Source organism: Piliocolobus tephrosceles, chromosome 11 (assembly GCF_002776525.5).
Source record: "Piliocolobus tephrosceles isolate RC106 chromosome 11, ASM277652v3, whole genome shotgun sequence".
NCBI classification, from domain to species: Eukaryota; Metazoa; Chordata; class Mammalia; order Primates; family Cercopithecidae; genus Piliocolobus; species Piliocolobus tephrosceles.
Genome location: NC_045444.1, coordinates 97792604 through 97819848, shown reverse-complemented (window position 1 = coordinate 97819848; position 27245 = coordinate 97792604). Strand labels below are relative to the sequence as shown.

At 35.5% G+C, this 27245-nt stretch overlaps 1 protein-coding gene across 4 annotated transcripts in view; it reads left to right on the top strand.

Annotated features, from left to right (window-relative positions):
• ERBB4 (erb-b2 receptor tyrosine kinase 4) overlaps positions 1–27245 on the top strand; it is a 1165464-nt gene that overhangs the window by 1099993 nt on the left and 38226 nt on the right. For all 4 annotated transcript variants that reach the window (XM_023220194.1, XM_023220218.1, XM_023220201.1 and 1 more), the window contains exons 21-25: positions 11462–11617; positions 14341–14416; positions 18394–18540; positions 20529–20626; positions 22027–22197. In XM_023220194.1, coding sequence (XP_023075962.1) covers positions 11462–11617; positions 14341–14416; positions 18394–18540; positions 20529–20626; positions 22027–22197 — 648 coding nt within the window. The remainder of the gene's footprint in view (positions 1–11461; positions 11618–14340; positions 14417–18393; positions 18541–20528; positions 20627–22026; positions 22198–27245) is intronic.

The window sequence follows — 27245 nt, the reverse complement described above, 5'->3', positions numbered from 1 at the left end:
GCTTTGTGCTTTATCTACTCTCTACATGAAACTTTTGGCATTGGGTAATTTGTTGTATAGCATTTATAAAGTCTGAGCATACAAGTTTATGTTCTTTCTGATCATAAAATAACTTTGATTTAGCCACAAATCCAAAAAGTTGTTTTAAAATAATGCTTGATAATCTCAGGGTTTAGCTGCAGATGGATGGATGGATGGATGGATGGATGGATTTCTGTCTATAGATATAGATAATGTTGGAAATTATCATTATGTTATAGAGTGACCCAATCTATTTAGGAGCTGGGGAAGATCTTGTGGAGGAAATGACATCTAATCTGTGATCTAAGAAACATTAAATTTGATCAAGCGTGTCTCTGTAGCATGGTAGCAAGAGTGTAGCAGTCTATGGTGAGGGGGTGTTCCAGATAAAGGAAATAGTAAGTATATAGGCAAAAGAAATTAGAGGGTTTTCAGCTTTGCTTGGCCATAGAGTTAAACATGAAGAATTACAAGAAAAGAAGCTGGAGGGTCAAGTGGAGTCAAGTTGCTTGTGGGCTTTTTTGGCTACCTGAGTGAAAACGTGGTTTGGTGTATGTGCATGATATGTGTGCATATCTGTTGAAGGGTAAAGGAGAATGCGGAAATGACGGCAAATGCACATGGTTAAAAAAAGGAGACTTAAGCAAAGAGAAATATGTTAATTTTCCATGGCTACGTTTTGGACTAGATCTGAGCCTTTATGGAATGAGTATCTAAAGTTATTGAAGATTTTTAAGGAGACTGTTACTAAAGAATCAAGAATAGCTACTAATACAGCTGAGGACAAAATAAGGCACAAAGTTCAGAAGAAGGTAGAACTCCTCCATAGGGCTGGGTGGAAGACGGCAGAGCACTGACATGGTGAGGAGGATGGAAGGGCATAATTGCAATGGTTTGAAACATTATAAGCTGCAACTTCTGGAGCACCAAGAGATAGCAGCCCCAGAAAAGATACCAGCATTTCCACAGGAGCTTCAACTGTGGGTTCAACAACTGCAGATATCAGTGAAGAGTCCTGAAAAACAAACAAACAAAAAACAAGAAAGATTATCCATGAGCATGTATGAGGTTCCTGGTGAACCCTAGAAATATCTGCAAAAGGCTTCTTAGAGGCAGGGAGCTACAGATGATCTGCAAGCAGGTTGGGCCAAGAAACAGTGAAATTTGTATCATTACTATACCATCACATGTGTCCTGAAACGTGTAATGACAGCAGACTCTCCAGGACAATTTCTTGACAGTTTCAATGATTAAAGATAAATGATTCACATTTTAAGTAATGTGATGATATCTGGTACTTCTATGGTAATGTTAGGCTAGAAAATGAGCCAAGGTGCAAAGCAGGAATCTCTTTCTCTTAGCCTTTATGCAGGAACTAGATGGAAACAAAGCCCTGGAATTCTGAGGAAGAATGCAAAGGCAGAAACAAGGATGTGTGTCGAAATGGACATCAAAATCAACCGTAGGGGATTTAGATGAAAACAGAAGCCATGGTACAAATCCTTCTGAGGATTTTAAGAGGAATAAACCTGAGGAAGGAGGGCATGGGGCAGATCAGGAAGTTTGGAAGTGGCTGGGTGACTTCCAGAAGGAAGTATGTAAGTGCCACTCTTGCGAGCTTTACCTGTGTTGGGCAGATATTTGCATAGTGGGGCCAAGCCCATTGCCGTCCAAATGAGACAAGGCAGAACTGAATTGAATTACACACTTTTCAACTCCTTATGTGGATACTCAAGTTGCATAAGAGCCTTAAGGTGTTCTAGGAATTTCACATTTTTAATGCAAAGATACTTACATAAAAATATTCAGCAGTTATAAATAAACTCAACTGCCGAGACATATAGATATGTAAACCACACTTAAGAAAATAGTTATTGAAATTCTTTAGGTGTATATGATGGCAGAAGTCTTGCTTTGTAATAAGGATACCTCATAAAATTTGATATAATCAGCTTAAGAAGGAAAATTGTATATACACATCCCTGTCCCTAAGCTTTATGGTTTTCTACCAGTAGCATGCAATTTTGTGAAACTACAAAATATTAGGAATGATCTGTTTCTGCTCAATTATTACTAAGGTGTCAGACATTCAACCACCTCTCTATAGTCTCTGAATGCATTTGCACAATATGTATGCTCAGAGAAAGGCTCAGCTTCTATTAATCTAGAGGTTGCTGTATTAATAGGTTGCACACTTCATTGATTTTTAATTAATTTCTAAAGAGACACAGAGGATAACTACTACAGCCCACAGCCATCTCCATTCTCACTACAAACCACATCTTTATTGATCGGCTGCCTAAGGAGTAGAAGTAATCCATTTTAAGTACACCTCCCTGTGAGAGTTCGGACACTGCACGATTCACTTCTCCTATTGTAATCATATTGGCAAGAGGTCAATAGGAGAAAAAACTGTAGCATGCTTGATATTCTCTTGATGCAGGCAGATGAGCTTCTTACTCACAATGTAGTAAGAAAGCAGAGGCTTTTCATACATGCTATTTAATTTACTTTTTTGTTTTTGATTTCATTTGTTTTCTGGTTTTCTTAAGAAGGCTTTCAAGTCCCAAGGAGACTGTTCTTCAAATGGATGTTTTAAAAGCTTGCCGTCAGTGGTAAATGAAACTTCTGAAGAAAATGTAGGGAGCAAAAATTAAAAAAAAAAAAAAAAAAAAATCTGTTATCTCTGTCCGCCTCAGGAATCTGTAAATGGTCTTCCCCTTCTCTCCCCCGGGAGACTAATATCAACATCTGGGGCTTCGCCTAAATGTGGCAGGGTTTGCTTTCCCACATTCCATCATAAATATTGCAGATTTCAAATTGTATTTATTAATTTGCCAGTGACTGTTCTAAATCCTCTGTTTCTTATATGGGAACTCACAAGAACACAATGAAACCTGTATTACTACTACTACTCTACTACTCCTATTTTAAGAAAAGGAAATTAATGTACAGAGAGAGAAAATAACTTGTTCAAAGGTGATACTAGTGCATGACAAAACTTATCAGAACTAAGATTTGTCTTGCAGTCAGCTTGATTCCAAAAGCAGTGCTCTTTACCATTATGCTATATGACCATATATATAAAACTATATGCAGTAGACTACAAGCCATATATGAAACTCACAAAACTGAATGTAATCTAGAAAACGGGTGCTCTGTGAATTCAGTGAAGAGAAAACACTTCCTTCTACATAATAAATGTTGAAGGCTTTTAAATAAGCCTCTTTAATTTTGCTGGGTTCCCCAAGGGATGGTGCCTTTGGAGGCACTTAAAAAAACAACTTTTTATGCATTTCGCTGTGTCTTTGACAACTTGAAATTTGCCTGGCATCAGTAACTGGCACTCTATACATGTTTGTGGTTGGAGTAAATGAACCATAAGACCAGAATTTTGTAAGTCTGTCCAGGAAGTAGCTATTTTTCTTTGCAGCATAGATGGAGCATTAGAGTGTCAATATCCCAAGAGTGAGGAAGCTGAGACGAATCATCAACAGCCAAAATTTCCAGCTGAGTGTCCAGGTCCTGAAGAGGTTTCTGGGCAGCACACCACAGCATCTCCTACATGCAATTGTGTATGCACTCACACATGCATACACACCACATACACACTCAAATATATTCTTGGGACTATCTATGAAAATTTTCAAATAAATAGCGAACAATAATATTTATTATATATTATTAAAATGACAGAAATTTGGTTATCCTTAATATTCCAAAGTCTTCTTAAAATCTGCAACCTAACCAGGCTTCTTGAAGATCATGGCTGCAGTTGAAAGTGTGAGAATTAACCCGGAGTGTTAACTCCATGCTGGCTCAGGACAGCTGTATGAATCTGCTTTTCTTTCTCTGAATAGAATAATAGGAAGAACATTCAGGAATAAGTAGAATGAGAAGCTACTTCACCTAACAGTGCCGAGTAACCAACAGGTGTTTCAAATGGCTGCCTTTTCTTCAAAGTAGTCAAATTATATTTTTAATAAGATAAACTTGTGCTTATTTATTTAAAAAATACATGGTATCTTATAATAGTGAATGTTTATATGTTTTCCAGATTTTAAGCCATTGAATCCTCAAGACAACCCTCAGAGTAGACACTATTATTACCCCCATTTAACAAACAAAGAAAGTGAAACATAAGTGTTGTATAAATTGACCAAAATCCCATAGCTAGTAAGCAGCCAGTGTTTTTGGAGTCTTATATTTTAAACTTAGGATGCACTAAGATGATTTTTCCTAAAACGTATTCATGACTGTCACTAAATATTTGAAGGGGGACATCTACTCTACCTCTTTACTCTTCTCTGTGTCTATTATTGGCCCACAATTTAATATTTCAGATAGATATATTTTACAGTTTCATCTATCATGAAATAAAAATTTAAAGCCAGCAGTAACCTCAGAGATCATTTCAGTCAATCCATCACTTTTATAGCAGAGGTGAAATGAGTACCTTGGTCATAAACCTAGTTAACAATATGTCCAAAACTTCTGTCTCACAACACTCAGCTCTGTGTTCTTTCTATTCTGCCATGAACCAGCTTCTGCTGGTTAAAAAGATCGCTCAGTTGATTCCATTACTGAGCCCCCTTATATTCCCTTTATGCACTATTTGGATAAAATCAGTTACTTCATCCAAATATTCCTTTCTTTCCTTGAACATGCTTATATCTTTAGCCGTAACCGTAGTAAGCATTATAGTTGGATTCTTCTTTCCCCCAGGGAAAGAATTGCTTTTAGAAGGAAAGGTAGTAAAAAGGAGATATTTTCATTTGAAGTTAGATTTCCTGAAGCTTCCTGTTATTAAGAAAGCTTCAGGTTATTAGAATGAAAACAGAAAAGAAAAGAAAAAAAAAGTTCTCTTGCTAACTCCAGAGATTAATGCTAGAGATTAATGCCTGTGAGCTGACTGCAGCTTGAAATTTTTAGCTCCACACATGTATTTGATGAAATTGTCGCATGGCCAATATGTGAGAAGCAAATATTTATTGTCAGAAATAGTCCAGTCTCTCTTGACTTCCTTTAGCTTCCGGCAGCTGGGCAAAATACATTTTCAGATTGAATTAAAACAATAATAATGCGTTTTGCCAGATTGTTGTGACTCACATATCACAAAAGATTGAAAAGAAGGTCATGGCTAGGTGTTTGTCAATACCAATATTTTAAAATTAAGTAATTCTCTGTTCTTTACCATAAGCAGTTTATATGAGTTGATTCTAACCAGAGATTAAAATGTTAAATTCAATTCTAATAACATTTTCCTTGGATTTTATATCAAAGTTCATTTCTGAAAATCAAGCATACAATTTGACCTTCTGTAGTTAACTTGTATTTACTATGATTACACATTTTAAGAGCTATGAGCAAAACATGAAATAAGTATGCATTTTTTGAAAACTTACTAGGGTTTACAGAGAAGGCATGAAAAATGGTAAAATTATGAATAGTTTGGGTGATGGTAAATTCTGAATAGTTTCGATAAAATCAGACTTGTGGCATTTGGATCATGAAGTAGACAAAATAACCCTAAAACACTTCTTTTAGAAACTCCCCTCCATGGTGTGTGGTAAGTGGCAGTTATCTTGGTGTAGAAAATCTATTTTATTAACCCACAGAAAACATTCTGCAGCACTGAACCTTTCAGATCTATTTTATTCATGACCTTTATCTTCACTAAATTCTTTAGTCTGTGATGTATTTATAGAGGGCACAAAATCTTTTAATATGTCTTCTAATTTTTCTTTCTTCTTCTATGACAGCATCCTTGGGTGAATTATTGTTAAAATAATACTTTGAATAGTAATAATTCTGAAATTGTATTCACACATTAATCATGACGGGTGGGTTATAAGTATATGTATCACCATTTGCAAACATTTATTAAACACCCACTGTGATATATTAGCTGAGGTTCACAGATTTTCTGAAATAGGCAATTAAAATTAAGGAGGGTAAGTAATTCTTGTGCATTCTAGGATTGTTGATAGCTATCCCTGGAGCAGTAATAAAGGTTTTCATGTTCTACACTTACTATATGCCAATTGCTATTTAAGCGCTTTGCATATGCTAATTTACCTCACAACAACCTGAAGGAGAGATGCTGTTATGCCCATTTAGAGAGGAGGAGAGGAAGGTGATGACAGAGAGATTAAATAACTTCCTCAGAGTGACAGGGCTAGAACATGGCAGGACTGGGGTTTCAAACAGGCAATTGGCCACAGAATCTACACTCATACCCACTCTACCGTCTTGCATACTCTGTGACCAAAATAAGAACAGTCTGTAGTTTGCACAATTCAAATTCCTGCGAACTTACAAAAAGATGCTATAATTTAACTGAGTTTAAAATATGAATTAAAAAATGAGGCAATCACTTGCATTATGTCCTGACATTCACAGAAACACCAGATCATAGTTTTTTTTCTGCCAAAGTACTAGTGCCTTTTAAAGCTACATGACTTCAAGTGGCTGGATGCAGAGACTCATGCCTGTAATCCCAACACTTTGGAAGTCTGAGGCAGGAGGATTGCTTGAGGCCAGGAGGTTGAGGCTGCAGTGAGCCCTGATCATGCCACTGCACTCCAGCCTGGATGACAGAGCTAGACCTTATTTCAAAAACAAAAACAAAAACAAAAATCTGTATGACCACTATGTTCATTAATTTATCCATGCCCACATAACCCTGTGACCCATTAAGAGAGAAGATAGGCTTAAAAATGTAGACTGTAGAGTCTGCACAGCAAGAGATCCAATCCAACTTCTACCACGCATTAGCTGGATCAGTAGTCCCCAACCATTTTGGCACCAGGGACTTTTTTTGTGGGGACCCGGCAGGGAACATAGTTTCAGGATGAAACTGTTCCGCCTGAAATCATCAGGCATTAGTTAGATTCTCATAAAGAGTTCACAATCTAGATCCCTCACACGCACAGTTCACAATTGGATTCAGCCTCCTATGAGAATCGAATGCCGCCACCGCTGATCTGATAGGAGGCAGAGCTCTGGCAGTAATGCTGGCTCACCTGCCACTCACTTCCTTCTGTGCGGCCCAGTTCCTAACAGGCCACAGACTGGTGCTGCTCCATGGCCCAGGGCTTGGGGATCCCTGATTAGATAACTTGGAGCAAGTAACTTGACCTCACTTAGCCTTAGTTTTCTCCTGTGTAAAATATGACAACAGTATGCATCTCATAGGATTAAGTTAACTAACCAATGTGGCAACATTTACTTTAATGACTGCTGTGTTCTAAGTACTGGGTCAATGTCAACTGTGGTTGCCGTCAGTATTATCTTCTCATAATCTACTTTACCCAAGCTGGCCTGGCGTGGATATGAGAACTGCTACAGCGCAGAGTATAAGGTTTCTTTACCCACGAAACACAGCATCGTAATGAACGACCCTTATTTGTTCATCTTGAAACTTCCAGAGACTTCATCTAGTTTGTTTTTGTCCCTGTTATTTCTAATAATTGTCTGCCAACTTAGTTGCATGACACTCTAATTTGAAGAGTGATTTCATTTTGAAGGAATCTAGCAGAGTGTGACTCAAATGAGATCTTCCAGAAAGAAAATCCTATTTAATGACTGTGATGTAGAGAAAACTGTTTTGAGCTATCCATAGATGATTCAACACTCTCAGGGTGTGAAAGTAGGACTAAGGTGGCTTTAGTAAGTAATGATTTGAAAGCATCCATCTGTATAATGATGTTTCATAGTTACAGAACAACCATAAACATGTATTTTGATGGTTTGGTAATGATATAGATACTTACGTTCTTATTGCTTTTAGCGACGGTCAGGGGGGTGAGGGAAACTGTCTAGACATTGTCACCTAGTTTTTAAAAATTGATTTTTCATTATTTTGAAGAAAGCGCTTTTTCTGGACAAACAGTATTTAGCTTCAGAATAGTCTATTCTTTGCTGAGCTTTGTGTATAGAATTTCAAAGAACTTTTGGAGTTTTTGAAGTTTTTCTTGTAGAGTATGTCATTAGATGTCAGTCTGTGCAGGCTGCTATAACAAAATACCATAAACAGAAATTCATTTCTCATAGTTTTGGAGACTGGGAAGTCCCAGATAATGGTGCCAGAAAATTTAGTGTCTAGTTGAGGATCTGATTCCTGATTGTTCATAGCTCCTGTAACCTCACATGGCTGAAGATGCAACAGATCTCTCTAAGTTCTCTTTTATAAGTTTGCTAATATCATTCATGAGGTTCTACTCTCATGACCTAATCACATTTCAAAGTCCCTACCTCTTAACACCATCACTTTGGGGGCTAGAATTTCAACATATGAATTTGAGGAAGGACATAAAACCATTCCGATCATAGCAGAGTTTTAAATTTTTTGGTGAATGTGCCTTAGTTCCCTATTGGCAAAGTACATATCACTCTTCCTGCATAAGTTTAAGAAATATAAACATGATATTTTTATTAGAACGATATTTGGTTCAAGGGATCATTATCCACCTAAATGATAAAAGCCTAAAAACAAAATTGTTCTCAATGTATTCTCTTTCTTCATCATTCAAACAAATACTGAGGATGATTACTTAATTTTAAAAATATTCCTTGATATTATCCTTTTTATAGTATTCCTTCTGGCCTAGTTTAGTTGAAGGTTCAGATACTCTTACACATAGGAGCAGACGAGTGTCATAAGTGATGGAAGCAGAATTCCTGGGAAGAAATAGTGAGCAGTGGGATCTTGGAAGATGGGTTGGGATTACCCTCATTAGGGTACAGTTGGTCTCAGCTAAAGAGAATGACTGACCCATACCCAGTGTGGGGACTAAAGAAAAAAAAATTCTGAAAAATGGATGTATGTAGTCCATGGACTGCAATTTTACAACCTTTATTTTACACTCCCATCACCTTGCTTCTGTATTGTGGCAGTGGCTCCTGCCTTCAGCTACACAGGTGTCCAATCCATTCTCTGTATTATCACCAGAGTGGCGTTTCAAAGAGTCCAACAATAATCTCATGCCACCCTGCCTTTTTTATTTTTTTCTGAGACAATTGATCTTGGCTCACTGCAAGCTCTGCCTCCTGGGTTCATGCCATTCTCCTGCCTCAACCTTCCCAGTAGCCGGGACTACAGGCACCCGCCACCACGCCTGGCTAATTTTTTGTATTTTTAGTAGAGACGGGGTTTCACCATGATAACCAGGATGGTCTCAAACTCCTGACCTCGTGATCCACCCGCCTCAGCCTCCCAAAGTGCTGGGATTACAGGCATGAGCCATCGCGCCCGGCCTCACTCCCCTTTTTAAAACAACTTCCACATCACCTAATTGTATACTCCATGAAATACAAAAGTCTGAGTTCTTTACCATGACATATAAGGGACCCTTCTTGGACCCTGCCTCTTCTTTTGTTTTCAGTTTCACTTCTCACCACTGTCCCTCCCTAATACAGCATGCTTTAAAAATACAGAATTGCATGTCTTTGTCCAAGTACGCCATGGTACTGCTGCCCCGTGCTTGTTCTGTTCGCCTGCAGTTTTACCCTCACTCTGCCCAATTGGGAGACATCATTCAACCCTTACTTAGGTCTTGGTACCACTTTGAAGTCTCTCCTCTCATGCATACTTGCTAGGCTGTACTACATAAGGGCCTCAGAATAGAGTTCTCTTTAAATGCCTTGCATGTATCACATCAGTCCATTCAAGTTTTTATTCCCTATCTGCCCACTTTATTAATTAGCTTCTGTTCTCCTTTAATGTATAGACCTTATCTGAATCTTTTTTGTCTTCTCGGTGTCTGGCAAATAGTCCAGCACATAGTATGCGTTAACCTGTTGCCAACATATATTCCATGTTCTGATATGAAGGTGATAAGAAAGAGAATAATGAATGTTTCATGAACATTTCTTAAAGGGATAGATTTGGGAAGATATGAAAATATTTTATCTCCAAGGCAATGCATTTATTTGTTTATTTTTTGATCCTTTAAGTCATATAAGGGCTATATGTTCTCAGATGTACTTTATTCTAGGAATTTCTAATTTAATGTACTCAAACACAAAGCACTGTTTAGGAAAGCAGGCAAAAGTCCCATAAATCTCGGTTGTAAGTTGATTTCAGAAAACACTCATCCGCACAGTGTCACCCAACTGTTGACTGATTATACTATATCAGGCAGTATCTCCACTGGTTGTGTTTAATGTGCATTTATATGGGGTTGGCTCATGATGCTGTTTGGAGTAATCTTCTCTTTACACTACACCAGGTATACGGTTCATAATTTTTTGACCTGTGTGATTTATGTGTCTGTTTTCCACAGCTTTTGTTTTGGTATCAGAAACCATTAATCCTTCAAAATCCTGCAGTTGTAATGTTAACTGCCAACAGCATTGATTTGCAATTGGCGTGAGACTATGGTTCAACCATTTCATAATAATTCTAATCTATTTTTAAATGATGACCATTGTACCACTAAAATAATCAAATATAGAATTGCCCCTAACTCTTCAACAAAAATATATTCACTCTATTCTTGGCCTCAGGTTTATTTCCTTAGTTTTACATAAGTTATTTTGTTAAACATAATGTTTAGCAACTCTTAGTTTACCTAGTACTGAAGTATAATTAATAAAGTAATTGTCACTCCTCTGGATTATGTTTTCTGAATTTGTATAGATATTAATACATAACATATGTTATATATTGTTACATGTGGATGTATTGTGAGGAGAGCCAGCTATGTCTCTTGCTGCTAAACAGCAACACATTTTATTTTTAATTTCCCTGTATGTTTTATAAAGGCAAAATATTAAAGGCTAATTTCAGTGTCATTACAAACTATGTAATTTCACTATGGATTCTCATAGTGACTACTGATACCATAGAAGCCTTCTTAAAAATTACAGGTTTTTAAGACTTCTAGGGTATATACTTCATTCTGTGAATAATTAATAAGAATAGTATAATTCTTCAGCCTCCATAGAGTCTATAATGGCGATTTTGGCACCATTAAACCTCAAATGAAATATTTCTAAAAATTATGGATAGAGGTATTTGTTTGGATGGGTAGGGGGAAGATGACATGAAGCAGAAGTTATTGAGAAGGAATGACTACAAATATGTGGGTCAATCCAAGCATATGTTAGCTTATCTGCTACAACACCTGCACACTTTGCAAAAAGAAAGAGTTTGCAAAAGGATATCAAGTCGCTTGGAAAAATAATGATCTAACATTTAGCTCATGTGAAAGTAATTCATTTGTCTCATAGGACTTTAGGGAGAAAAGACCACAAGCTGTTTGTGGTTTGCTCTCCCCCAAAATCAGGTTTTCTCTAATTTTGAAAATATTCTAGGATTCTGGCTTCACTTAAAAAATTAGGCACTTCCAACTGAAGGCTAAGAGAAATCTTTTTAGAAAAGAAGGAAAAACCTAGGCATTAACTGACTATCACTACGGAACTTGATGTTTTTCAGGGAATGATGTACCTGGAAGAAAGACGGCTCGTTCATCGGGATTTGGCAGCCCGTAATGTCTTAGTGAAATCTCCAAACCATGTGAAAATTACAGATTTTGGACTAGCCAGACTCTTGGAAGGAGATGAAAAAGAATACAATGCTGATGGAGGAAAGGTGGATATCTTTTTGAGAGCAATATTGCTTGAAAATGTAGTATAATATCCTTTCATGTCTTTCTATTTTATACAAGAAATCAATAAGCCTGAAGCTTAGGAGATTATAAAACCTTGGTTCTACCATTTGCCTTTTCTCCTGCTCAGGGTATGTATATGTGTGTGTATATATTCCATGTACACACATATATATATACACCATATATTACCAGCTTCCATTTCTCAAAAGTAGCTAAAATAAGGTGATGTATGTCTGTACCCAGGTGACCTTCATGTTAGGTCCAGTGGTGGGAAGGGGGTGGATCCTTAGGGCTTCTAGAAATTAAACTTTAACACATGGCTGTAGAAATTGTCCCATTGGTCTAAAGACCATAGCACTAACTCTTACAGATAACATAGCTTCTCTCTTATAGACCAGAGAAAAGTTTAGGTAGTACGAACAACCCTGAACAGAGCCACTGCCTCGTCTAACTTTTCTGACCCTCTAGTCTCAGCCTCTGCCTGACAACAGCATTCCTGACTCTTTCACCCACTCTATGGTCTCAATCCATGCCTTAGTACCATGTCTTGTATTTCCTCATTAACCTTCTCTTTAGCTTGCCTTTCTTGGCCAAACTATTAGGACTAGACTTCATATGGAGGTCCCTCTAGCTTCACCTGGTGAAACCTAAGGTCAGGAAGCCCAAATGAAATAAGCAAATGCAATCTTAGCCTATGGTGACCTATAAGCTTACACTAACAAAAAAACTCAGTTATTCTCATGTCATGTAAATATATTTATTATATGCTTTATTTATCATGGGCCATCCAAATATATATTATAAATATTTTGCAGTGTTAGGTTTCCAAATGCTTAACTTCATCACAAGGCAAAATAACACAAAAACTTTTTAAACTACCCTATTTTGCCTGTTTGCTACCAAACTGCAGTAGTCTGAGACCACAGCTTTGAAATTCACTATAAGACTGCACAGAAGTTGAAGTCTATAAATCACATGGCTTCACTTGTCTTGAGAACATAAGATTTGAGACATAAGATTTGTCTAAAGCAAGATTCATTACAGCTTTAAATGCTTGATAACCATTAAGTCTTTATCAAGCTACCTGTAATTTAAACTTACTTCTTTAACACAATGTCCGTAGTCCATAAAGTCTGCTAACTCCTTGCCCATAGGGAAATTACTTTCAATGTGTCTTCTGTTCCCTTTCACTGAATACCATGATTCTGTCATAGAGTTACCTTGGTGTCACCTTGGTGAGCAGCCAACCTCATGATTTCAAAGGCCTATTTAGTTTTAAGCTTTCAACTGCACAGTAGAAGTGTTTATCTTTATTCCATAGAATCTAATTATATTCCCAGCTATATAATGCTGCCCTTCATAGTTGAAACTCATTCTGTTGGCCCATCAGCAGCAGGATATGTGGGTTGAGTTGTTTTTCTTGTAGTGATGATAGATTTGTGCTGATCCCCTCACATTCTTTTATATAGTTCCTATTTTGAAAATGGTATTTTCAATACTGGCTAACCAAGATGAGAGAGGTCATTTGAAGCTGGAAAACAAAGCAAGGCTAACTTTGGAACTCATGATTTTAGGCCTTTTAGTGGCCAAATTAGAGGAGAAGGGAGGGGGCAAGTATAGAAAGAGTCCATTGTACTGGTGGCCCAAAATGTGTCTGAGGGTGAAAAGGGATAACTGAAAATATAACAAATCTCATTTTTTGAGAAAAAACTATAAACACATTTTTAGAAGCATATGTATTAGATGTTTAGATTTGATACTGTAAATCATAATATTTACTAGCAACTTAATTACTGAATGTTAATTAAGAACTATAGAAAGTTATCCCTACTTAATTATTTTTACCTTTAATTGTTTATAAAGCTTTTTAAAAAAATAAATAAGTAAGTACGACCAAGCATGGTGGCTCATGCCTGTAATCCCAGCATTTTGGGAGGTCAAAGCGGGCAGATCACTTGAGCTCAAGAGTTTTAGGCCAGCCTGGGCAACATGATGAAACCCCATCTCTAAAAAAATGCAAAAATTGGCCGGGCTCAGTGGCTCAAGCCTGTAATCCCAGCACTTTGGGAGGCCGAGGCGGGTGGATCACGAGGTCAGGAGATCGAGACCATCCTGGCTAACACGGTGAAACCCCGTCTCTACTAAAAAATACAAAAAACTAGCCGGGTGTGGTGGCGGGCGCCTGTAGTCCCAGCTACTCGGGAGGCTGAGGCAGGAGAATGGCGTAAACCCGAGAGGTGGAGCTTGCAGTGAGCCGAGATCCGGCCACTGCACTCCAGACTGGGCGACAGAGCGAGACTCTGTCTCAAAAAAAAAAAAAATGCAAAAATTAGCCAGGCATGGTGGCGCACCCCTGTGGTCCTGGCTACTCAAAGGCTAAGGTGGGAGGATCACTTGAGCCTGGTAGGCAGAGATTGCAGTGAGCTGAGATTGTGTCATTGCACTCCACCCTGGGTGACAGAGTGAAACCCTATCTCAAAAAATAAATAAATAAAATAAAAAATGAATAAGTATAGTATGTCTTTAGATTATTTCACTTTATGTATTTTATAAATTAACATATATTTATGGTTATAGTTATATCTACACATACACAATTTAAAAAATATGATTAAGTCCAGCCCAGAGATTTGCATTTATGAAATACATATAGAAATGAATTTTTAATGTAATTTTAAAACTTTCAATTCTTACTTCTCTATAGATGCCAATTAAATGGATGGCTCTGGAGTGTATACATTACAGGAAATTCACCCATCAGAGTGACGTTTGGAGCTATGGTAAATAAATCTTCTTTGCGAATTAAAGCTTGTAAAGCAAAAATACATATGTTAAATTCATGTGAAATATCTTAAGCTAAATTATTTTGTTGTGTTATAAATACCTATTTATAAGCTTAATCTAAAGGAGTTAACTCTTTTCTTTCTCAATGAAAAAAAGAACAACAAAATATTCTATTTTATTTTATTTTACTTTAAGTTCTGGGATACACATGCAGAACCTGCAGGTTTGTTGCATAGGTATACATGTGGCATGGTGGTTTGCTGTACCCATCAACCCATCATCTAGGTTTTAAGCCCCACATACATTAGGTATTTGTCCTAATGCTCTCCCTCCCCTTGCCTCCCATCCCCCGACAGGCCCCTGTGTGTGAGGTTCCCCTCCCTATGTACATGTGTTCTCATTGAAGAACAACAAAATATTCTAAATAGCATTCCTATCTGCCTTTTTCTGCTTTTTTCTAGTTTATTACAATGTAATATACTAATATCTCTGCTAAGATGTTTTCCATAAGCTTTGGTTTGATAGCAACTGGCCTGATCATTTTGACAGGAAAAATATTCAGCCAATATTGGTTTAGGGACAATTTCACAGAATTTCATGGCGTTAATTTTAAGCAACTTTCAAAAACATAACTCTGAATATAGTAAATATTCAAACAAAAACAAAACCAATTTTTGTGTGTTTTTTATATATGAGAATTTTTATGTTCTATAGTAGAAAACAGATTATTGTCATAACAAAGAAAAATTACTGACAGCAGTAAGTTAGAGCAATGAACATGGTAAAAAGAGAAGACTGCTAATTACAACATTAATTTTAATTTACAAAGTACTTGTGGAGTAACCAAAATGTTACAGAGTGAATAATATGAACTGGAAAAGAGTGATATCTATAATTAGAACATTTATTTTATTGTGCTTAATTGTTAAGAATGAGCTATTTGGCATCTGTCTGGCTACTTAAATGTAAGTCCGGTATTACTAAGAAGGAGTCAATATGTTTCTAAGTTCAAACATATCATATAAAATTGGCATTTCTTACAAATAAAAAAGCATAACACCCACTTAAATAAAAGGGTGGTAGTGAGATTTAAATGCATGGTACAATTTATTTTACTCAAACTTAAGCTTAAAAAAAGTTTTACCTTTCTTTGCATTGTTGGAAAAAAAGATACAAACCATTCAATCACTTCGAACTTACAACTCTTATTTGTCAATGCTTGACAAAACTTACTTCCTAAACTATTGTAAGAAGTGTATAGAAAAACATCTATTACATGTATTCTATGATAAATTTATATATTATATGACACAGATTAACATGTAGATTAGCATTTATATGTTACATGATATAGACAGGTTTATAGAATATATATTATGTCAGATTTATATATTATATATATCATATAGTATATTTTACACACACACACACACATATATATATATATATATATATATATATATATATATATATATATATACTTTTTTCTTTTTCTTCTTTTTCTACTTATAATTCACTGAATCAAATGTGGCAATCTCCTGAAAGCAAATTTAAATTAGCTCAAAATATATGTAAAGTTGGCAGAACAGTCATATTTTTAATAGTAAAATTTGTCTTTTGGGGAAAATCTTGTTACTCAGGCTGTAACATTTTTCTTCATGTTGAGTTGCAAAATCCCAGGATGTGTTCATCAAAAATAAATAAATAGATACGTAGTACTCTGTTTTGAAACACAGCCCAGGTCATCAACCCATATTCATAAGACACTTAAAAATTTTATGATATATCATAGTTGATTGCAAAAGGCATAAAAGGCAGAGAAAGTTGCATAACTTTGTTTACAGTGCACCTTTATGGAAAATTCTCACTAGGTGCATTTTTATTTTTACAAAAATAAGCATCGACTATGATCTACATCTTAAGATAAAGGAATTGCAAGTAAAATTTGAGGTTGTTTTATTTTAGCTTTCCTGATACTGTTCTTTTGCATGAAACCATCCTTTTCTAACCCTATCTTGTCATCACCTTTACAAGCATATAATTGGATTATTATCAGAAGTAGAGTTTTTTTACATTTTGACTTTTGTTTTTGTATTTATATGTTTCTGTTTATTATATTTTCTATTATTTTGATTTACAGTTGCTTTGTATCTTGCTTATGTTGGGAGTTCTGATAGAGATGTGAGAGTGTCTACTCTATCTTTTATAACTGCCTATCTAAGTTAACAAAATGTTCTCCTTAAATATATATTCTAGGCCCAGCATGGTGTCTCGTGCTTCTAATCCTAGCATTTAGGGAGGCCGACGTGGGCAGATGCCTCAAACCCAGGAGCTTGAGACCAGCCTGGGCAACATGCTGAAACCCTTTATCTACTAAAAAATACAAAAATCAGCCAGGCATGGTGGCTCATGTCTGTAGTCCCAGCTACTCAAGAAGCTGAGGTGAAAAGATCATGTGAGCCTGGGGAGGTTGAGGGTGCAGTGAGCTGTGATCATGCCTCTTCACTCCATTCTGGGTGACAGATTGAGACCCTGTCTAAAATATAAAATATATCATTCTAAAATATAAAAAAATTCTAAAATATAAAATATTCTAAATATAAAATATTCTAAAATATAAAAAATATATATATATATATTCTGTAAGTATGACTATCTAAACAGTCATCCACTTAACTTGTTGCAGCCCGCCTCAGAGAAAATTTTTATGATATATTTTAGGAACTACTCCTTAATATACAAACTTAAAGATGTAATAACAATCAGTCAATTAAATTATCACTAGGTACATGTTAACAATATACCCAAAATCCTAAGATGTAAATATTAACCAAAAAAAAAAATCAGGTAATAGTTAATATTCTATTATAAAGAATAATTTTAAATTCAACATAGGTTTATATTTTAAGCTTTGTATTTTTGTTATCAGTCAATGATAACTGTTATAAACTAAAAATGACTTCCGCCTGAGTAAATAATTCATTACAGATGGCAGTAGGAAAGAAAACATAGCTCTAATTAATGGATTTTATATTGAAAGATGACTGTATATGTACATCAATCAAAATTCACTTTGTAATATTTTTGTGCCCAGCTAACCATTTCTGAACTTAAAAATCTTTACCCTTAAGAAAATATTATTTTAAACTATATGATCATTATATCACAAAAATGATATTTAGTGTATATATTATTGCTGAAATCAGAACCATCATTATCATCAAAACTGGCTATTTGCATGCTAACATTTAGTGTATTTGCTTTTACAGAGAAAATCAATGTCCCAGTGATTCAAGAAAGCCATTTTATTACCTAAAGAATAAACTACTTTTTATCCCCTTCACAATTTTGTTGATGCCTACTTCACATGTATTATATATTACATATGGAACATTCCTCACTCAGGCTCTCATATTTACTAAAGAAGTATATCTGTTTTATTGAATTGTTTTCTTTGTGTAAGGTAGAGAGAGTCACAATTCTTTATTGTAACATGAGGTAATCATTCTGGAAGCCTTTAATAGCAAAGATGCTAATCTTAAAATTAGTCAATATCTTATTTTACTGGCAATCATATTTATTGTTACTGAATACATATGTATGTATAGTGAATGAATTGTTTTATGGACTGCAACATGGTATAGTGAAATATAACGTGGATCAGCAAACATTAGTATTACCTATAGGCAGAAACGGGAAACAGATTCTATACGCTGATATCCACTGTAAATTGTCTCTTCTATCCATTAGAAATTCCAAGACAATAATAAGAAAATTGAATTCCCCCCGCAAAGATTTTGACATTGGGGTTCTCATAATGGATACAGGAATTTGTGGAGCTTTTTTTTTTTTTTTTTAATTGATTGGCGTTTTGATTGACCTATAAGGAGTATTCTTTTACCAGTGGTATATTGCTGGTTTGTTCAAAATATGTTGTTAATATGCTTAAGTAAGAATTTTTTCTCCAATATAGGAGTTACTATATGGGAACTGATGACCTTTGGAGGAAAACCCTATGATGGAATTCCAACGCGAGAAATCCCTGATTTATTAGAGAAAGGAGAACGTTTGCCTCAGCCTCCCATCTGCACAATCGACGTTTACATGGTCATGGTCAAATGTAAGATTGCAAAATAATGTTATCATCACCATCATCATTCTTAGCAAAGTAATAGCACAGATTACTCAATCTGTATAACATTTCTCTGTATTGAAAAATACAACAGTTCAAAAACAATTATGAAGGGAACACGTAAACGCCTCTTTGTTGTGACTATTATTAATATAAAGGAATATTCTTCCATGCTATGAAGTCAAAATTATGACTCTTTTACTCTCATAATCTCCATGACAGTCAAATTGCCTGTCATAAAGAGAGGTAATTAGTCACAATAATGTTCTTAGTAACATTACTAACAGGAATGTTAGTAATAACATTAGTGACCTTTATGGGAAAATATCAGGCTACATAAATGATATAAACATGAAGGAAAAAAAAACTGGAAACTGATAGTTTTAAAAATTAATTTAATAGAAATGGGTCTATGCGTTTTAGTCAAGAGCAAATTAGCAGGACAAGGTGGGAAGTGGGAAGAAATGAATCTATAGTGAGCTAAAAAGATTATAAATGTTTACTTTTCTCAATTCGATCATTTGTTTACATCAAACTCTTACTTTCCTTTTTTCTTCCTATGCCCCAGACACATATGTATTATAAATGTGTTTTTGAAGCACAGGCCCTTAATTTAAATAGAATTAAGGAAGTCTCCGGAGTTTCTGGCTTAATTTAAGTGAGATTAACATGTAGCAATTTCTCTTGTATAATCTCAGGTTTTCCCCTTCTGATTTACACCGGGTTAGCAAAGAAACAAACTTGTGAAGGTGAATAAGCATCTTATTAATAAGAGACTTTGGACCCCGGTCTACTCAGATTTATATTCATGACATGTGTGATACATTCTGACAGTGAGGGAGGAAATAAAAAATGTTCTTTGCAGTTCAGGTCAGCATGCCCTTTTCACTAAGCATAGTTCTATTTACTCAATATTTAGTTGGAGAGAAACCGATACCTCAACTGTGGTTAACCTTTTTTTGGCTTCAATGGTTTCAGAAACACCTATTTTCTCATTAGCATCTTGGCATTAGCAAGCATTTTTTCAAGTGAATGCATATAGAATACAGAGCATTTGAGCTTTGGAGAGAAAAAAAGCAGATGACATTAATGATACATAAAATAACACCCAAAAAATTCCCAGAAAAGGAAGGAAAAAGCTTTACAGCCTTATTCTATTAAATATTGTTTGGTAGATATCTATGGAAGAAAGTTTAAAAACATGCATGTCTTATATAATCTAATCCTATAACTAGCATAGGAAATGATTGAAATTCATTAGAATTTAGCTCTGATGAAATTATATAAAACCAAGAAAACACTTTCTCTAATAGAGAATTTTACCTTTCTTTTGAAGTTTTAATACCTAACAAGAGGATAATTTGGCAAGAAAATCAAGGAAAGCTTGGTACTTTTATTCTTGTCATCTCATTAGCTAAACAGAGCCTGTAGAGATAAGGTCTACTTTATTTAGACTCCAAGCTAAATAATAATACATACCTTGAAAATTGCTGATAGTATGTTTATGCTGGACAAGCTAGTACTAAGATAAGCTAATGTCTATTGCTGAATAGGCATTACCAATCACTTTGCGTTAGTTTTTTTTTTTTTTTGGTCCACCAGGACAAATGTAGCACAAGACAGTTGCTTTTAATTCCTCTTTTCCCCTTTGTGCCAGTGTAAGCATTGTAACCAAATCTTTTCTCCCATGTCACTCCTAATACAAAACAATAGCTTATATTGCAGTCACCTCATCTATACCCATCAGAGAAAAAAAAAAATCTTTTGACAGTACATTACATTTAGTTACGAATATCAACAAAGAGACTGATAAAGCCTTACCAATTGAGTTGCTTCTTTTACTAGCTTTCTTTCTTTTTCAGATCATTATGATTAAAACAACATTTTTCAAACTTTTGCTCATATTTTCACAAAATTTAAATTTCAACTCCTTTTAATTATGGATATAGTGACATTTTCACTGTGTAAATTTCCAGGTTGGATGATTGATGCTGACAGTAGACCTAAATTTAAGGAACTGGCTGCTGAGTTTTCAAGGATGGCTCGAGACCCTCAAAGATACCTAGTTATTCAGGTTAGTACATTTGACTTATGCGTTTAAGACTAGACTGATGGCAAATTCACTGCAAAATGAGTAATGTCGGGACTTTGGAACTGTGGGAATGACCACTAACATGCTGATTAATTAAGCAGATTATCATGTGAAATGACTTACTTATGGAAAAGAGCTTTTTTACTTCATGTCAGATCCACCTTTTAGCACCTTCCCTTAGTATTCAAGTGGCTCTGCTATTGAACAGATAATTATGATTATACATATACATGAAAAGGTCTTGATCCTCAGACACTTATTTTAGCACCTTGATTTTATTAACATTATGTATAAGTCATGTTCATTAGTACTATTTTCATTTTTCAGAACAAAAGGAAGACAGATTATTGTTTTAATCTTGCCCATGCTTGAAGACAGAGAATCAAAAGTTTCAGTATATTCATATTTAATTTACCCAAAAATATTTTAAAAGATGTTTTGTTTTATTTGGAGGGATAGGCAGTATCCAAGCAATAACTCAATTCAAATGAATTGATGCACATTTGAATCAACCAACCAGCCAAAGGAATATTTTGTATTTAACACTAGAGAAATAGACTGGCTAATTAAAAAATAATAATGTATTTCTCTATGATTATTTTCACCTAAACTATAAACAAATGGGCCTTGGACTAGAGTGAATTATGTTTCCTCGGTAAAACAAGGTAGCCTTTATTTACATTAATAGTCTGACATAAAGATGAAAGCTAGCTTTTAGAAGATACTTATTTCCATTTATTTTTTTCCCCAAAATTAGTTTTCATGAACTGAAACTGTCTCCAAAAATCATGTAACTTTAAAAATATAGGAAAAATATTTAAGGTGAGGTGAGGAAGAGCATAACAAAGGTTTTGGTGTCTTTCTCGTACTCCTTTAGTCTATTTGCCACTTGCACTATGAGTTTTGAATGTCACTACTTTGAAAATGTAGCCAGTACGCTATAGAATAAAGTATAGACCCTATGGTCCTGATAATCCTACAGCATCAAACCAACCAAATAAACATTGATAAATCGATCACATTTTATTGTTTATTCTTAAAGTTGCAACCCGTACACGATCTGGGCAATGAACAATTATTTTCAGACCTGAAATTGATTTTACCTCCCAAATATCATCTTTTGATTTTGCTTTATTATTCCCTAATGGTATTTATCATATTCTCCTTGTATAAAGTGTGTTTACCTGGCCCTATCATTTCTAAGCACGTTATAGGTTTCTTAATGGCTGGTGGTTGTGCTAAAGACTTGATTTTTTTTGTTATTTTTTTTTAATGTGTATGAATTTTTCAACCATTTGTTATGATATTACATAAATTTATTGTAGAGACCACATATTTAAGAAAGAAAGAATCATATTTTTGTCTGATGGGCAATCTTTTAGGGTGATGATCGTATGAAGCTTCCCAGTCCAAATGACAGCAAGTTCTTTCAGAATCTCTTGGATGAAGAGGATTTGGAAGATATGATGGATGCTGAGGAGTACTTGGTCCCTCAGGCTTTCAACATCCCACCTCCCATCTATACTTCCAGAGCAAGAATTGACTCGAATAGGGTAAGAAGGAATTATATACACATACCATATTATTTCTGAGATATAAAATCAAGTAAATAAGTTATAAGCACTAACATTTCAAAATAATTTTATAGCTCAAATCAATGTGATGCCTAGATTAAAAATATACCATACCCACAAAAGATGTGCCAATCTTGCTATACGTAGTTAATTTTGGAAGACAAGCATGGACGATACAACATGTACTCTGAAATACCTTCAAGATTTTAGAAGAAAAACATTTTCCTCATCTTAATTTATTTAAAACAAATCTTTAAAAAACAATTCCAACTAATAAAACTATATGTGTATATAAATAAATGAAAATTCCTATGAAGTAGGCTTTCTACTTTTCTTAAAAAGATATTATGATTTATTAGTCAAGAAGTAATACAAGTATAAATCTCTTTCATTCATTTAAGAAAAAGTAAATATTTTCTGTCAAGCAGAAACACAGAAAACCGTGCAGTCCTTTGAACCTAATCATATCAAAAAGGCTGCTAAGAAGTAGATTTTCTTTTCTTTTTTTTTTTTAATTATACTTTAAGTTCTAGGGTGCATGTGCACAACGTGCAGTTTTGCTACATATGTATACATGAGCCATGTTGGTGTGCTGCAGCCATTAACTCGTCATTTACATTAGGTATATCTCTCACTGCTATCCCTCCCCAGCCCCCCACAATAGGACCCGGTGGGTGATGTTCCCCTTCCAGTGTCCAAGTGATCTCATTGTTCAATTCCCACCTATGAGTGAGAACGTGTGGTATTTGGTTTTCTGTTCTTGTGATAGTTTGCTGAGAATGATGGTTTCCAGCTGCATCCATGTCCCTACAAAGGACACAAACTCATCCTTTTTTATGGCTGCATAGTATTCTATGGTGTATATGTGCCACATTTTCTTAATCCAGTCTGTCACTGATGGACATCTGGGTTGATTCCAAGTGTTTGCTATTGTGAATAGTGGCGCAATAAACATATGTGTGCATGTGTCTTTATAGCAGCATGACTTATAATCCTTTGAGTATATACCCAGTAATGGGATGGCTGGGTCAAAAGGTATTTCGAGTTCTAGATCCTTGAGGAATCGCCACACTGTTTTGAACAGTGTGGTTGAACTAGCTGACAGTCCCACCAACAGTGTAAAAATGTTCCTATTTCTGCACATCTTCTTCAGCACCTGTTGTTTCCTGATTTTTTAATGATTGCCATTCTAACTGGTATGAGACGGTATCTCATTGTGGTTTTCATTTGCATTTCTCTGATGGTGAGTGATGATGAGCATTTTTTCATGTGTCTGCTGGCTGTATGAATGTCTTCTTTTGAGAAGTGTCTGTTCATATCCCTTGCCCACTTTTTGATGGGGTTGTTTGTTTTTTAGTTCTTTGTAGATTCTGGATATTAGCCCTTTGTCAGATGAGTAGATTGCAAAAATTTTCTCCCATTCTGTAGGTTGCCTGTTCCCTCTGATGGTAGTTTCTTTTGCTGTGCAGAAGCTCTTTAGTTTAATTAGATCCCATTTGTCAATTTTGGCTTTTGTTGCTGCGTTCCTTTGGAGAGGGAGATGTGCTCTGATTTTTTGAATTTCCAGCTTTTCTGTACTGCTTTTTCCCCATCTTTGTGGTTTTATCTGCCTTTGGTCTTTGATGATAGTGACGTACTGATGGGGTTTTGGTGTGGGTGTCCTTTCTGTTTGTTAGTTTTCCTTCTAACAGTCAGGACCCTCAGCTGTAGGTCTGTTGGAGTTTGCTTGAGGTCCACTCCAGACCCTGTTTGCCTGGGTATCAGCAGCAGAGGCTGCAGAAGATAGAATATTGCTGAACAGCGATTGTTGCTGTCTGATTCTTGCTCTGGAAGGGTGTACCCCGCCGTGTGAGGTGTCAGTCTGCACCTAGTGGGGGATGTCTCCCAGTTAGGCTACTCAGGGGTTAGGAACCCATTTGAGCAGGCAGTCTGTCTGTCCTCAGATCTCAACCTCCATGGTGGGAGATTCACGGCTCTCTTCAAAGCTGTCAGACAGGGGCATTTACCTCTGCCGAGGTTTCTGCTGCTTCTAGTTTAGCTATGACCTGTCCCCAGAGGAGGAGTCTACAGAGGCAGGCCGGCCTCCTTGAGCTGTGGTGGGCTCCACCCAATTCGAACTTCCCTGCGGCTTTGTTTACCTACCTAAGCCTCAGCAATGGCAGGTGCCCCTCCCCCAGCCTTGCTGCCGCCTTGCCTTGCAGTTAGATCTCAGACTGCTGTGCTAGCAATGAGGGTGGCTCCGTGGGTGTGGGACCCTCCGGGCCAGGTGTGGGATGTAATCTCCTGGTGTGCCCTTTGCTAAGACCCTTGGTAAAGTGCAGTATTAGGGTGGCAGTTACCCGATTTTCCAGGTGTTGTGTGTCTCAGTTTCCTTTGGCTAGGGAAAGGAATTCCCTTCCCCCTTGGGCTTCCCAGGTAAGGCGATGCCTCACCCTGCTTCAGCTCTCGCTGGGCGGGCTGCACCCGCGGACCAGCACCAACTGTCCGACACGACCCAGTGAGATGAACCCGGTACCTCAGTTGAAAATGCAGAAGTCACCCGTCTTCTGTGTCACTCACGCTAGGAGCTGGAGGCTGGAGCTGTTCCTATTCGGCCATCTTGGGCATGCCCCCATAGATTTTCATTTCTAAGAAGTAGATTTAAGTTTAGAAAGATGTTTCTGAAAAGAATTTACATTTCATTTTAAATGTTAAACCTACTCTATCTGAATTCCATTCTTTCTTTGAAAGCTGTCAAATCCATGCATTTGTTTATTTTTATAAATTCATTCCTCATTCATTCACAACATATATTGAGTACCACTGTATGTGAAGCATTAGTATACACTTCAGACTCAAAGAATTTTGACACAATTCTGCTTTCAAGAAGTGACCACCTTAATCAAAGAATCGTATAGATATAGGGACTGAATAATAAGTACTATAATCCAGTATTCACTGACTGGATTACATGTTCTTCAGAGCATGAAGAACTAGTAAATTTATGTCTGTAATCAATTTCTTCCATTGATAAGATATAAACATGATGCTTAATTTTTTCTAGAAGATAATTTTCTCTTAATTTCCTTCTTTATCTAAGAACAGTATCATAGCTAGTAGAACAAACAGCATCTAATTTCTCTTGACCATAGCCATAAGAACATTTTCAACTTGCTGCTCATTATCTAACATAATTTGCTTTATTTCATATTGACAGTAATAATTAAGTAATAATTAATATATATGTTAACCTCCTTAATCCTTAAACAAACTTCATGAGGTTCTATTATTATCATCCCCTTCTTTCAAATGAAGAAACTTGCCACAGAGATGTCAGCTGATATGACTGGTGTCAAACACCTAGTCAGTGGAAGAGAGGAATAATGTAAGCTAGATATCTGCCTACTACACTGTAGTTTTGCTTCAAAGTTACTGAAGCATGTTATTTCCATGATGGGATTAGATTTCCATGATGTGATTAGAGTCTGGGATTGTCTTGTTTGGGAAATTCCCCAGGTGGTTTTCTTATAAAATGCATCTCAAATCTGCCCTACACCTTTTACTCATCTACCTCCATTTAGAAGATCTGATATGGAAAGAGATAAAGAGAGAGACCTCAATTAATTTTTCTTTTCTATTAAAAAAATATTATTATAGTACAAACTGAAAACTTTATCACATGCCCAATGGGGATAGATAACTAAAAGTTTTAAAAATTAGATCAATGGATAGGTAATGAACAATCAGTCTTTTGTTTGTGAGGGGGAAGAAAGCGGTTAAGGTGTATCAAGGAGGCTCTCTGTACACTTTGCAAAATGATCAAATTATATACCCTGGTATTTATAATTTTAAGTGACAAATTCATTACTTCTGGTTACAACAGTGAAATTAAAAAGAAATAGTTTCTCTTAACTTGTAATTCTATACGTCTTTTTCTTTTTGTAAGAATTCTTACATTTCAACATTTGTAAGAATTCTTACATTTCAACATTTTGTTTATTTTAATTTATAATTCTCAATGCAAGAAATTCTTAATAAAGGTTTGTGCTAACTAGATGGAATTATTGAGACAAAATATAAATCACCCGAGGACTTATTTGACCTTTAGTCATCATTTCTTATTCCACATTATGAAACAATATTACCTGTAGATCTCTTTTTACTTTTTCAGTCCTTGGAAAAGAAATTGTGCTTAAATATCATGTTATGTTCAGGCATTTAGAAAGCTTTATTTGTCATCTATATTGTCCTAATGGTTTTCAGTCTGGCTTTACATAACTTTTACAGAAATTTCTAATATGTGCAAATGCCATGTTCCTCCTTTCTTTCCTACATGGCTAAATTAGAAAATAAATTACTTCCATTTTAAGTTCGGTGGCTAAATAACATGCTAAGGGAACATCTTAAAGGTGAATTTTGATCAAACGTTCCTTAAGCATATATGATAGACTTTGAAACAAAAAAAAAGAAACGCATTTTGAAAATATAAGCTTCACTGCGCATTAATTAAGAAACTTTAGGTAATGTTCTGAATATCTCTATTACTTTGTTTCCTCATTTTCTAAATGCAGTAGTGCCTATCTTATATGAGTGTTAGGCAATTAACTTTAAAAAATTGCAGAGTATTTATAATGCCAGGTAAATAAATTTTATTACTCTACTTTTAGAATCACCAGTTTCATTTTTCATTTTTACCATTTTCATTTTTACCTTTTTCCTTGTCAATATCATATAGATAATCACACTTTCTTATAAGGTGCTCTATCCACTGTCTATGAAAAGCTTGTTGATGCACTTACTTCTTGGCCAGCAAATTATTTCTGCTGATGTGTTCTAACATCAAATAAAGACAGAAGTAATTTTTACAGTGCTTTTGATTTTTTTAAATTCCACATATATTTTGATAAATTACAACTTTAAAGCAATGAATCAATTCAAACTTTGTCCAGAAAGTTGATGAATACAAATTTTAGTCATGTTAGAAAACACTTACCTAATTTACAGCTGCTGTTATTATTGTTAGATATACTTTTAATATTACCTTAAAA